This window comes from Nicotiana sylvestris, chromosome 5 (assembly GCF_000393655.2).
Source record: "Nicotiana sylvestris chromosome 5, ASM39365v2, whole genome shotgun sequence".
In the NCBI taxonomy this organism is placed as follows: domain Eukaryota; kingdom Viridiplantae; phylum Streptophyta; class Magnoliopsida; order Solanales; family Solanaceae; genus Nicotiana; species Nicotiana sylvestris.
This window is the reverse complement of record NC_091061.1, coordinates 154,116,811-154,126,970: the sequence shown is the minus strand read 5'-3', so window position 1 is coordinate 154,126,970 and position 10,160 is coordinate 154,116,811. Positions and strand designations below refer to the sequence as shown.

The following is a 10,160-nucleotide window of genomic DNA, read 5'->3' as shown; positions in this document are numbered from 1 at the left end:
AAATTATGAGTGTGAAACGTAACGCTCAAATGGATGCTTCACTTAGTCCACGTTGCAAAATACTACGTACAAACAGAGAACAACACACAGCAAACTTCTTTATAAAGCATTTCACCGCTCATTTTTCTTTATTCCTAGTAATGATCGAAGGAAGAAGAAGTTGTTACATGCAAAGCCATTAGAGAGTTTTATTTAATTTCTTGGTAAAGTTCTCTTTCTGTTTATTTTGAAATGTTCTTCAGATTTTTTTAATTATGCTTTGTTTAAGTTTAATGCATGATTTTGCTGTTTCTTGAAATTTTTGCAGCAGTTGAGGTGGTGAATTCTGTGTTTATATACATTCATTTTCCTATAATTTTTTTTTGAATAAATCTGGTTGAAATTCTTTTATGTGTTATTTAATAGCTCGTCTAAAAGAGGAAGGTCGCGATCAGAGGCAGAGCCAGAATTTAAAGCTTGTGGATTCAGGATTCTAGTTCATTTATGTTATTGAGTTCTAAATTAACAATTTATACATATTCAATGAATATTTTAATACAAATACAGGTTTTGGACCAAAGTTACTAAGTTCGGCCGAACCACAAGTGTTATGGTAGCTCCGCCCCTGGTCGCGATAAGGCTGGCAACCAGAGTAAAACTAGCCAATTTATATTGATAGCCGACCCCAACTTAAGTTTGGGATTGAGGTGTAGTAGTAATTAGTTGTTAATAGCTCGTTCGGGAAAAAAAGAAAAAAAATCAGTTTCTGTTTTGATTTAGTCAGATGAATGATTTTGGTGTTACTTGAATTCTGCAGCATTTGAAGGTGGTGACTCTGCATTTATAGGTACATTTTTTTCTTTTTCAGATTTTCTAATTAATCTTTGTGATGAAATCTGGAGCTTTTTTGGAACTTAGCACTTGTTTTTATTTTTATTTTTTGTTAATGGTATAGAGAATTGAAAATGAGAGTTTATTCCATGTTATCCTTATTAAATCTATATTAGTCGCTAATTAGCGGACTGTGACATCTTGTTTGGAGGGGGGAGGTCTGGGATTTTGAATGCGAAGTTCTAACCCTGACATTAAACTCAATCGTAATGATGTTTATCACCGATGCTCTCAGTTCGAGAACTTTTTGGTAGGAAGGCGCGAGTCTGAATTAGTCGGCCCAGTGGGCTTCAGATACCCTAAAGCAAAAAAGGAAAATAAAAGTTGTGGAGTTTTGTCCTTTTATTCCTTTCTTTTGTCTTTTGGTTTTTATTTTTATGTTATTTTAACAATCTAGTGATAGTTAGTGAACTACAGCACCGGGAAAAATGACTCACCTAGCATTTATGGAATTAAAATCCATGTTTGAAGATTAACGGGGCTACATCTAGTTCGATTCAATGTAAGTTTGATTTTTTGTTTGCTAAAATGTTGGGAGTTAATTATGATTATGATGAATCCTTGTTTGGCAAAATACATGCCTATATTTAATAAAGGCAAGTAGTTGTCACTTGAACAAATTTAATCTAGAACTAATTCTAGATTTTGGGTCATTATGGATCGACATTCATCCTTAAAAAATAGACTTTGAACTTTTGGCAAAGTAGGATTACCGGACTGGATTAAGTTTGTTCGCTCTAGATCCAAGTATAGATTTCCCAAATTTGGCATTTAAGCTAAGTGTAAGGTGTTTATATCAACATTGACTTCTAATTTCATGGCGTTGATGCCTAAACTTCATTTGATAGTGGTAAATAATCTTATAAAATTTAATGGAATTAATGAAATTTTGCTAACTCGCTAACTTTTTGATGATACCATCTAAATTCTATAGTTTGATATTCATACATTTCAGACCACCAACTTCTTTGTGTTGTACTTTAGATGCTTTCCATATTTGACTGATCATTGCTAGATAAATGACTTTGTTACTTAAACTTGAGTCTTGATTATCTTTATTAATGTTATTTCAGATGAGTAGATCATTAGTTCATTGAAAAAGGTTTTGGTGTTAATGCTAGTGCATTGCTTAATTCATTAGACTTGCATGAAAAATAATTTTTATGACAATTCGCATTCATTTGAAGAAGATCGAGGGGAGAGTTTAACTAAGATACATTCTCTCAAAAAGGAGAGTGGAAAAATCTGCTAGGTCTAGATTTGTGAATAAGTCACTGAAGCGTTAAAAATTTTAGGTGGAAGAGTAGAATAAATTGTTTCATGTTTATGAAGCAAGAGTTTAGCTGAGTACTAAAAACAATGAGTATGCATGTTAAATTCGGGTTTGGGCTAAGCCAGCTTAAAGATACTTATAACATGACATGATATTCTCTGCCTTAGGCCAAGCTCGTAGGGTTTTTCCCAAAAGGCCTCACGCCACCTTATAAGTAGCTTCTTTTTCTTATTAACGTCTAGAGTGGGACTTTTTTCCGACACCTAGAGTAAGCTTTATTTGCTTTAGGACACTATCTTATGCAAAAAATGTACATCATTTCATCAACTAGAAGTTCTCATAGCAATCCAACAAATTACACTCTACTCACCTGAACATTAAAATAGAGGTGAAAAGTTGCTTGTCGATTAATAATCATACCATTTGTGGTTAAATTATTATTCTGAAATGATTGACTAAATGTTGTTTGTCTGATTCATGAAGTTTGTGGTAATTGGAAGGAATCAAAATGAGCTCTGATAACATCAAACTTGCTCCTTCCACCCCGTTGTTAGACGAGCAGAAACTGGTAGTTCGGCAGCAGCATGAGCCAAAGTCACGGCGCAGATCGCAGAAATTCCAACAGATTCAGGACAGCTCAGTGAGTGCAAAACCATTTCATGAGGAGAATCCAAAATTATTGGAGGACTTGGATAAGGCGACGAGCAAGTCTCGTCCGAGTGTGCTTCAGTCACCAGTGCAACAAAAAACTAAGGTCATAATAAAACGTGAATGTTCAGTTCCACCGATGATTCCAGAACATTCTTTGAGGAAGGACAAACAGCCTCTCATCCAAGACTCGTTTCCGCCTACTTTTCCTCAAATGAACTTAGCATCTCAGCCTCCAAATGCATTGATGTGGCTTTTACAGCAGCAAATGCAACTAGTGAGGACAGCTCATGAGAAATGTTCAGAAATTGCGGCTGATGGAAGATCAGTATATAAGCCAGGAATATGGGTTCAACGTTTGAAACAATACATGTACCTTCAGAAGCAAAGACCAAGAGTAAGATATTCCAAGTAAAAGAAACATGAGTTCTTTTTATATAGGATGTTGTTTTGCTAATTCATATATAGAATCTTATGGTACCTGAAAATGCAGGACAATGATATCGAGTTTTGGAGGAATTTAGTTGCAGAATTCTTTGCTCCCAATGCCAAGATAAAAACATGCTTTTCATTGAATAAAAATAGGCAACGAATAAGTTGTCTTTTCCCTCAGGTTTGTTGGCTAATCTTCTAGTCAATTTTTTGGGGCCTGGATTCCGCCTACGCCTAGTGGCAAACACTGTGATTCAATCATTATCAAGTTTTCTTCCATAGGAGTATTTTGTCCTTGTGAGAAATTGTTGTCCCTTTTTTTAACCATCCCGTATTTGGAATATCCAAAAATGACTAGAGTTTTTACACTGAAATATGTGATCTCAAGATTTGACATCATTTTCTATATGGTTTATAAAGTATTTAAGTATCCTATCTGAAATAAATCTAGCATGAATATAGTCTTTGGAATGCTGGTTTTCCTTTCAGATTCTAATTAGATTAACTGCAGGAGACATGGTACTGTGAGATCTGCAAAGTGAGGCCTACTGCTGGTTTTGGTATGTACTCTTTATTAAATTGGTGATGGTTGGATAATTTTGAGTCCTATAAGTTATTAGCTAACATAGGCTCCTTTTGGTTTCTTACTATGGTAGATCTGTATTTACTTTTATAATAAATATTTAAGGAGGTGGCAGAAGGGGAGCCTTAGAGCAATGGTAAAGTTGTCTCCGTGTGACCAATAGGCCACGGGTTCGAGCCGTGAAAGCAACTGCTATCTCTTGCATTAGAGTAGGCTATCTACATCACATCCCTTGCGATACAGCCCTTCCCCGGATCCTGCGTGAATGTGGGATGCCTTGTGCACTATGCTGCCTTATTTAAGGTGGCAGCACTAGTTATGGAATTTTTGACTTGGGGGTTTATATCATAGTATTAAATAGTGAGACTGTCAAAAAGTCGATGGAAAAAGCTATATATGCAAGGTAGGGATGGACGTAGCCTTTCGGTGGGGGTTCAGCCGAACCCAGTAGGTTTGGTCCAAACCCTGTATGTGCCTTAAGAAATCTATTGAATTATATACAAATTATTAATTTAGAACTCAGTAGTTTAAAAGGACTAGAATTCCGAACCCATAAGTTTCAAATCCTGGCTCCGCCAGTTGAAGATGATTACATTGAGAATTTGCTGCTCACTGTCTGAAATTCTGATTTGTCTTTGTGGATTTTAGAGCTCAGCGCAGAAGTTCTACCTAGGGTATGCAAAATTAAGTATGATACCGGTATGCTGGAGGAGCTTCTTTATGCGGATATACCTGAAGAGTATTGCACACCATCTGGTCACATTGTTTTGAACTACACAAAAGTAACAGAAGAAAGTGTATATGAGGCAGCACGAGTGGTCCGTGAAGGCCGGCTCAAGATTGTGTTTTCTTCAGATCTAAAGGTTAAGTGTTTATAAGATATAGTCCTTTGTTTCTCTTTTGTAAAGTATTTGAACTTGTACCAAAATGATTGATGAAAGAACATCCTTTCTTCTGTTTTACTGTGACAGATTTGTATCTGGGAATTCTGCTGTTCTTCTCACGAGGTGCTTATCGATCGAAGATCAGTTACTCCCCAGGTATATAACATTACACCAGCTTAATATACAAAATATATACATTTACCGGCTATTATTTTGGATGGCTGCCCAATAAAGTAATTATCCCTTTTTTTAAAGTATCTTATTGGAATAATTTGATTTTAACTAGTCTTAAATACTTGAATGCTTGAACTTTTGAATATATGGTATTAGATCATCATTCTCATTGTTGTCCTTATTAAGGTTGCTTTTTTGTGAGTTTGAAAAGAACATACTTCATTGAAAATTGTAAAACATCATTTATCCAGGTTCATCAACTCAGGGAAGCAATCCAGAAATACCAAGCTTTTGTTAAGAGTTGCTCAGGGATTGCTTCAGAAGAATTTAAAAGAAACTCCAACAAGTAAGTTGTCTATCCAATTGTTTCATGTTCAAATTCAATAGTGTAGTTCATCGAAAGAGGTGATAAACCCCACATATCTTTTCTTTTATCCTTGACTTTGACGACATTATTCGTACAACAGTAAAAAAGGTAGCCCGGTGCACTAAGCTCCTGCTATGTGCGGGGTCCGGAGAAGGGCCGGACACAAGGGTCTATTGTACTTACCCTATATTTCCGCAAGAGGTTGTTTCCACGGCTCGAACCCGTGACCTCCTGGTCACATGGCAACAACTTTACCAGTTACGCCAAGGCTTTCGTTCAAATAGTCCTGTATAATATTTGAAATTTTCACTTTAGAATTTCATATTTGTGGTGCTCGTTATATGCATTTAGGTTATTCTTTACACTTTAGTGAAACCATACTGTTCTACTTTTGACCCTTTGTGAACTGTATCTGTCGGACGGCTGCAGGTTTACTTCATCAATAAGACAATTAGCAAGAGTTTTGGACAAGTCTTTGATCAATGATCTTGGTTATACCAAGCGCTATGTCCGATGCCTCCAGGTATTAGGCATTTATGCGGTCTAATCATCCTGTCTTTGGATTATGTGCATGTCAGAATGCTGTGTGGAATTGAAATTTCAGATAAAAAATGGCGACGATGATTTATATTAAAATTCTCAATAGAAAGACTTGTTTATTCTGATTCAATATAAAAGCATGCACGATAGTTTCATCTCTGTTGTCATTTCAATTACTTGAGATTGCAGATGCAAAATGTAACAGTTTGTTAACAAGATGCTTAAGGAATTCAATTGCTTTAAACTACTGACATTCAATAGAAAAAAATCTCTACTGTAATCCAATAGTTGTATTAACATGTAAACTTACATTACGACACCAACTTCTAGAATGAACTTTAAGAAAGGGCAGTGCGGTGCACAAAGCATCTCATGCAGGGTCTGGGAAGGGCAGGACCTCAAGGGGGAGTGATGTAGGCATCCTACCTTGATGCAAGCATCAGTGGCTTGATTCCACGGCTTAAACCCGTGAGCTATAGGTCAAACGGAAACAACTTGACCGTTGCTGTAAGATTCCCTTTCAATGAACTTTAAGAAAGGCAAAAAGAAAAAGATCTCAAGATTCTGTTGACGCGAGAAGAAACCGCAAGTGAGAAATGGGAAAGGTTTCAGTAAATTAGAGAAGCGGCTTCTTTAACCTTTTGCCTGGGCTACTGTTTGTGTTTGCCTTTGACATGCTTGAGGGACTTCACTCTCTTGTGAATGCTTGTTAGACATCCTAATCTGTGAACTAGTTGACTGTGTCGAATTACATATTTATTCTTTTTTGATGAGTTGTAGACAGCAGAAATAGTCAACGGCATGAAAGATCTAATGGACTACAGCAAGAAATACGGGATGGGACCTGCAGGTAATGAAATAACTTAACCTTATTGTGCCCTAGGCATTCTTTGCTTGTAATACAAACTCATTTGTCGAGAGATGATTGCAACTAACTCTTTATAATTTTTCAGAAGCCATGGACAGGTTGTATCGTCAATCTCTTGCATCATGTGTGACACATAATAATTCAGGTGTAAAAGAAGAACCTCAACAACATCCAGAGCAAGAGCAATCATACTTATATGACGACGCAAAAGATGAGGACTCTTCTGTAATAAGTTATACTCCTTTGTCATCTAATGAAGAAACAGAAAGTTCAAGTTTATCCCATCATGCTACATCGCCAACTGCCTCTACTGCTACATCCAAAAGACTGGTTCACTTAGTAGACATTGTCGAATCTAAAAGAAAGAAACAAATGACAAACTCAGGGGAGACTTCTCTTCTGCTTGCTTCGACCGAGCCTGTGATGAATCAGCCAATCTCCACAACTCCTCCTTTTTCTTCCATTAGGTCATTTCTAGCTCAACCATCTTCTGCTGAGAGAGTCGTCAAATCTAATGCTACGTCAGGTGAACCTATTGAATATCTGAGCTCCAAGGTAAAGGTTAAAGAAGATCTTGTCGCTTCTCAAAATATAGCTGCTGCTGCTGCTGAAGATGCGATTGTTGGTAACGTTCTGAAACAGAAGGAGAAGAAGGATGATGATAAAGGTAAGTACTGCTATGGATTTGAAACTGATGGAATGGTTGAGAAAAGCTATTACATGGATCAGTTGGAATCAGAAAACTTGAATGGGGTAAGTCCTTTCTCTGGAATTCACATTGGATCTCCTTTGAACGGCACGTTAGTGGTGAATGATACTGATCATAGCAACAACCAGCAATTCAATGACAAACTGCTTTATTGGAACGGAGAAATGGACCCTATCGATGATATTCAGTTCGACTGAAATTCTCCTTTCAAGATAACATGATTTCATGGTGTTTTTCTGATCAGTAGCAGTTGCATGTTTAGATACTTTAATCAAGCAAGTTTCCTTTTTTCCTATAATTTTACTAGTTTTGAATTAAAAGGAGATCTTTCTTCTTCCCTTGTTTTTATACTATAACTGCTTGTGCTTGAGACAGAGTGCAAATAGGAACTTCTTTTACCAAGCACTAGTTTCATCTGTTCTTTTAATATATATATATATATGTGTGTGTGTGTGATGTCATGGTTATCTTTGTTTTAGACTAGGTTGCTAAGAAGTTGGTTTTCATATAGTGCTATTTACAATATATAATGGTCTGGCAACTGTTACTAGATTTTTTAATAAAAAAGATGAAGCAACAAGAAGGTTGAGGGCATCTCCAACCTTTACCCCATTTTTTGTCCCCAAAATGGGGATTTCGGAGACAACTTATTCCAACCATTCCTCCATTTTTTTTTTCCAAACTTTTTTATATTTTTCTCTCTCTTCTATATTATATTAGTATTATCTTTCATTTCAATTTCATTTTTTAATTTCCATTAAACAAATTCCATCTTTTATTTTTATTAGTTTGTAATTTCCATAATTAAAACAATTTCATAAAATTTTAAATAATATAGTTTGTAAGCAATTATTATAGATTAACTAATAATTCAAATAAAAGTGAAATCATTGTGATACAAGATTAATTAAATACATATTACATAACGATAAAATTCATTCGAAATACTAGATAAATATTCAACTTCAACCTCTAGTATTCTCCCATAAATGATCTATTAATGCATTACGAAGTGCAAAATGAGCATCTTTGTCCTTAATTCTTCTATGTCGAAATAAAAATTCTTGAAATTGTTGATTTTCATCTACTGCCAATTCTACATAAAAATAATAAATGCACGAAAATTAATTTATCAAAATTATACACCAAAGTTAAGATATAATATTAATATTATAAATACATTACATAAACATAATTAGGTATATATAAAGAGATAAATTAAAAGATTAAATAATAATAAAAAAGTGATGAATAGTAATGGGGGAGATGAATAGTGTACCCCATATTTGAGGGAACACTATTCATCCCTCATTTTGGGGACAAAAATGGAAGAGGGTTGGAGCTAAATTCCCCCAAATATTTCCCCATTACGAGGGATGGGGGCAAGATTGGAGATGGCCTGAAATTATGATTGAATTTCATTAATCATAGCTTTAAATAGCAAAGAGGTTGAAAGGATGATTGAGAATTTTAAATTGGAAATATCTGTAGTATACACGTTGCTGAATGAGTCAATCCTTTTTAAAAAAAAAAATAAAAAATCCAACCTAGAATGGAATTTATTGTGAAGATTTTTTTAGGGTTAAGTGTACCTATAGAGTATAGATTGCTTTTACTATCTAGAGTTTAATTGCTTTCTTGGCTTTGGTCTTTTTATCTTGTTATTCACATGTCTTTTTTTCTCTCTTCTTTCATCCGTTTTCCTGAGTTTATCGGAAACAACCTTTGTGCTCTTACAGGGTAATGATAAGGCTGCGTACATCTTACCTTCCTCGGACCCCACTTGTAAAAAAAATTACTGGGATAATTATTGTTGTTGTTGTTGTTGTTGTTGCACCTATAGAATGATAAAAGATCTCAAATTATGCATTAGGATTTTGAATTTTTGAGAAAAGCCCCCCCTCTTCAATAATATGGACTTGTTGATCATGATATATGGTAAGGCTAATTTCTTTGTTACACCTTTAAACATTCTTCAAATACATAAGTGCCCCTTAAAGTTGTCGTGAATTTTCATTTTAACACTTTTACTAAGGCTTGTTCCAATTAGACACCCCAACATATATCAAAATGTGCCTATTTAACATCTACTGACTAACCAATAAAACAAATGAAAAATATGAACTTCACGTGCAGTGAATGGCAAAATTATCCAAAGAATGTAATTTTAATGTAAACACTTGCCTAACTGACATGATTGCACAAAAAACTTTTCAATAGTCAAAAAATAGAACTTAAAACTCTTGAATTCTGATTTATCTTCAATATTTGAAGTTCAAGAGCTTAAACAGTGAAGTGATTTAAATGAAAAAGTTTTTCATGAAACATTGGAGGTATAAAACCTTCTCATTCAAATCACTTGTCTAAAACCTTTTTGTGGTTCACTACTGCAAAACCTATTTGTTCTTCGACATAATGAACATGCATGATTTTACTTCTGCTAGATACACATCAACTGGATGTTGAATTTTGAGCCCTGCTGTAGTTTGTAGAAGTCATGCTTCAGCTTTGCCAAAGGTACAGTACGTTTGTTGTGTGATTATAACTAAACTCACTTGTGCTTCTTCACCACCAGCAAGAATGCGTTGAATCTGAAGCCCTCTGCTGAAGGCCTGGTTGAAAAGTAGCCTTGTCTGGTTATAAAGTTTAGAGAATGTTGGATAGTGAAACAAAATTTCTTCCAAAAATATTTCCCGAATATTATCTTTCATACCAAACACACCCTAATTGTTCCTTTTTGGGGGGTAATATATAACATTTCTCTTAAACTTGACTCGATTTACAACTCATGAGTTCTCATTTATCTTCAATA

At 35.1% G+C, this 10,160-nt stretch overlaps 1 protein-coding gene across 1 annotated transcript; it reads left to right on the top strand.

Moving 5' to 3' along the window:
• Nucleotides 1-777: 777 nt before the first annotated feature.
• Nucleotides 778-7,708, top strand: LOC104218330 (transcriptional corepressor SEUSS-like). The gene is made up of 10 exons (XM_009768798.2): nt 778-826; nt 2,644-3,188; nt 3,285-3,404; nt 3,735-3,783; nt 4,455-4,669; nt 4,778-4,846; nt 5,116-5,210; nt 5,661-5,754; nt 6,552-6,621; nt 6,725-7,708. The coding sequence occupies exons 2-10, from the start codon at nt 2,652-2,654 to the stop codon at nt 7,543-7,545; spliced, it is 2,070 nt and encodes a 689-aa protein (XP_009767100.1). The 5' UTR covers nt 778-826; nt 2,644-2,651; the 3' UTR covers nt 7,546-7,708.
• The last annotated feature ends 2,452 nt before the right edge of the window (nt 7,709-10,160 follow it).

Excerpts from the sequence above, each read along its gene's own strand:
- LOC104218330 (XM_009768798.2), top strand. The coding sequence starts at position 2,652 with ATGAGCTCTGATAACATCAAACTTGCTCCTTCCACCCCGTTGTTAGAC. Across the intron at positions 3,189-3,284 it reads TTCAGAAGCAAAGACCAAGA|GACAATGATATCGAGTTTTG; the intron begins GTAAGATATTCC and ends CTGAAAATGCAG. Across the intron at positions 4,847-5,115 it reads GAAGATCAGTTACTCCCCAG|GTTCATCAACTCAGGGAAGC; the intron begins GTATATAACATT and ends TCATTTATCCAG.